The sequence below is a fragment of the Tenrec ecaudatus genome, chromosome 6, assembly GCF_050624435.1.
Source record: "Tenrec ecaudatus isolate mTenEca1 chromosome 6, mTenEca1.hap1, whole genome shotgun sequence".
Lineage (NCBI taxonomy): Eukaryota > Metazoa > Chordata > Mammalia > Afrosoricida > Tenrecidae > Tenrec > Tenrec ecaudatus.
In genome coordinates this window covers 76,713,456-76,717,558 of record NC_134535.1, presented here as the reverse complement: position 1 = coordinate 76,717,558, position 4,103 = coordinate 76,713,456, and the positions used below count along the sequence as shown (strand labels likewise).

Sequence of the window (4,103 nt, the reverse complement as noted above, 5' to 3'; positions counted from 1 at the left end):
TTGCTTTAAACCCAATTTTATGCTTACAGTGTTGATTCTAATATAAATAATTTGAACACCTGGAAAATTAATGTATACAGATTAGAGATTAGAAAGAATGAAATAAAATAAAACAATGAATATCATAGATCTTAACTTTGCAGCTCTTTTATTTTAAAAATTCCCTCACTTGTTAGTGAACTGTATATTGATTCTCTCTGTGATTTACAACAACGTGAATGATGAGTGAGAACCTATTAAAGGCATAAGCATTTGAGAAAATTTGGGGAAAATTTACTGTATGATATTTTATAAAGGAAATATTTTGTGTATATTTAATTGTTATAGCAAGGGTTTTAAAGCACCACGTTGATCATAACACCCCCACATATTAACAATTTCTCCAGGAAAAAAATTTGAGCAGATACATGAAAATGACTAGAGTTTTCACTTGTGATTAAGTAAACATTCTTATAAATAAAGGGCACCTAGGGGACCCTAACAGTCATTATTTCATTATTTCATGTGCAATAAGTATATGCTGAGTATAAATGCGTTCTCAAGCACAAATCAAAAGAGATTAATTTTTAATCATGAAAAATTGGACACTATTGTAGATCATATTCCCATTAAAATAGTGTTATGAAGTCATTGTGCATTTCTTTTTTCAAACCATTGGTCATGTGAAAGATGAGTCTGTTTCCTTCTGTGAAGGGTTCCATAGGGGGGAGGGGGGGAGGTGGAGGGGTAAATGGCAGCTGTTATCAAGAAGTTCAAGAAGAAAGAAAATGTTTTGAAATTGATCACAGTAACAATGGTACAATAGGGCTTGATGTGTTTGAGCTATGGGTAGCATGACAGCATTGACTCCTAACAAAACGGTTTGGAAAATAAAAAAGCTACAGTGTCAGAAACTAATAGAGGCAAGTCTACTATGTCCTTGGGGTCACACTGAGTTGAAATCAACTCAATGGCAGTGAATTTAAAGCTGTGTCAACTGATGGGCTTTAAATCTATCTAATGACATATGTATTTATGTTTAATAAGGTGTAAAAATAGAAAAATTAAGATGGTAGGTAATTTGAGGAGTTAACAACTTTTGTGACACATATATGATACTGGTTTCATAGTCCATGGATTGTAAAATAAAATTGTATACCCTGACATAAGTCATGATGAGGAAGGTTTAAGGCTGGATTTAAAACCAATTGAGTGATTGACCAAAGAATTAAGTGAATGATTTTTCTTTGTATTCATTATCAACTCAAGCAAATACATGTACAATTCATACAAAAATCTGTCAGAAAATCATTGCCACCTTTTCAAATCTTATGTCTCTCAGTTTGAGAAGAAGTCAGGAGCCAGGGATGAGAAACCATACAGAAATAACCACATTCATCCTCCTGGGACTGACAGAAGACCCACAACTGCAGATTCTGATGTTTACATTTCTACTTATCGCCTACTTATTGAGTATGATTGGAAATATAACCATTGTGTTCCTCACATTAGTGGATTCCCACCTCAAAACAGCCATGTACTTGTTTCTCCAAAATCTATCCTTCTTAGAAATCTTGTTCACCTCTGTCTGCATACCAAGATTCCTATACAGTATATCAACAGGTGACAGGACCATTACATATGATGCTTGCTTAAGTCAATTGTTTTTTGCAGACATGCTTGTAGTAACAGAATTCTTTCTTCTTGTCACCATGTCCTATGATCGATATGTGGCCATCTGCAAACCTTTGCATTACATGATCATCATGAGCCACAGCATCTGCAAAAGTTTTATCCTAGGCTGCTGGGTGACTGCTTTTTTGATGATATTCCCAGCCATTGTGATGCTCTTAGACCTAGAATTCTGTGGTCCTAATGTCATTGACCACTTTATCTGTGATGCTAACCCTATTCTGAAGATTGCATGCTCAGATCCATGGAACATAGAGCAGATGGTGCTGGTCTGCTCTGTAGTGGTCTTTATCACGACTCTAGTATGTGTGGTCTTGTCGTACACATATATCATCAGAACAATTCTAAGATTCCCTTCCCTTGAACAAAAGAAAAAGGCCTTTTCGACCTGTTCTTCCCATATTATTGTGGTTTCCATTGCATATGGAAGCTGCATCTTTATCTATATCAAACCTTCAGCAAAAGATGAAATGACTATTAATAAGAGGGTAGCAATACTAACTACTTCCATTTCCCCCATGTTAAACCCATTTATTTATACCCTGAGAAATAAACAAGTCAAACAAGCCTTTAAGGACCTAGTGAAAAGAATTCTATTACTGCCACGACATTAGGGATATAAAAACATCAGGGTAACAAGGCACATTTTCTTGACTTTTTATGCTATTTGCGGAATAAAAATCACTAACAACAAGGATCTTTCTCTAGATTTTGTTTTCTTAAGGAATGTTGCCTGGAAGCCTAGTAAACTCTAGATAAAGTATCAATAGTTCAAGGTTTTTTACCTTAGTATTTGTTTCTATATGCTTATCATGAAATAAATATTTCTTAAGGTCACTTTACAACAATGTTTGCCCTGGTGGCTAGTGGGTTATTATTTGGTCAATAGTTTGGGAGAAAGATGGGACTTTCTACTCCCACTAAAAGTTACAGTCTTGGAAACCCACAGGGGCTGTTCTACTGGATTTTATAGAGTTGCTATGAGTCAGCATTGACTCAAGAGCAGTGTGTTTAAGATTTTGAGTTTGATATGCTTTAAAATCCTCTCCACATCCTAGATTGACTACAGGAAAAAATAGTCCCTTAGTTATTTTTGGCTTTTGTAAATTAATATAGCCAGGTAACAGGAGCTTACCATAGAAGAAACATGGATTCTCAGGTAGGTAGTGCTATTAAAAAAACCTAATTCAGCAAGAACTATGTTAAGTTGAATCATTAAGGTCTGATCAAAATGGCTTTATTAAATTTCTCCTTTACAATGGTGTTTCAGAAGCTTAATAATGTACACTGATACTTATTATGTAATGACAAAACTACAAATGTAGCATATCTCCTCAAAAAGAGATGGAGAAAGAGCTGTTTTCTCATAGTAGAGTCGATAATGGTAACGTGATTTGGGTTAAGTCTGTGGGAGTAGAGATTTCAGGAGAAACAGCTAAATAAATCAGCTAAGTATAGGGACTTGGGATGTGCAAAGTATGAATCTAGGAAAATTGTAAGTCTTCAAATATGAAATAGAACATATCAGGATTGATATTCTAGCCATTAGTGAATTGAAATGACCGAGTATTGGCTGTTTTGAATCAGAAAATCACATAATTTTCCATGGCTTCAAAGGCACAATCAAGAGAAATGGCTTTGCATTGCATTCATTGTCAAAAAGGAAATTGCAGAATCAATCTTGGAAGTAAAATGCTGCCTGCAGTAGAATTATATCTACCCATCTCCAAGGCAAGCCAATAAAAAACTATTATTTTAATTCACCATAAAAGCTAGTGATGAAGAAATTGAAGAATTCTACCAACGTCTTCAGTCAGAAATTGATCAAAGTATATTCAAAATGCAATGATCATTATTTGTTTTTGGTTTGCAAAAGTTGTGAACAAAGAAGAAATGGTTGTGAACAACAATAGGAAAATATGGGATTCATAATAGAAATAATGATGGAGATATCGTGATAAAATTGCAAGACCAATGACTTGTTCATAGGTAATACCGTTTTTGAACAACACAAAAAGTGACTGCACACGTGGACTTCTCCAGATGGAGTCCACAGATATCCAATTGACTACATCTGTGGGAAGAGACAATGGAGAAACCTGTGATCAGCAGCTAAATTCTGCCAGGGGATGACTGTGTTCATATGTAAGTTCAGGATAAAACAAGTTCTTGAGAACAAAAATATAATCTGGAGTCTACTCTACCTGAATATCAAGAACACATTTATCTCTTAGATGGTGCCAGGCTATCAGATAAAGTAGCATTTGGGGTCTTAAAGGCTTGTCTCCCAACAAGCAGCCATCTCAGTGAGATGTCAACGAGGTCCACATGGAAGAAGCACAGCATAATCAGTCACCAAAGGACTATAAATCATATAATCCAAAGTCGAAGGTGGGTAAATCCGAGAGTAAATTGTGGGAATCATGCTCGCA

General features: G+C 35.3%; 1 protein-coding gene across 1 annotated transcript; it reads left to right on the top strand.

Annotated features, from left to right (window-relative positions):
- The first annotated feature begins 1,346 nt into the window (after window positions 1-1,346).
- LOC142451461 (olfactory receptor 6C68-like) lies at window positions 1,347-2,285 on the top strand. Its single transcript, XM_075553253.1, has one exon. The coding sequence runs from the start codon at window positions 1,347-1,349 to the stop codon at window positions 2,283-2,285; it is 939 nt and encodes a 312-aa protein (XP_075409368.1).
- The last annotated feature ends 1,818 nt before the right edge of the window (window positions 2,286-4,103 follow it).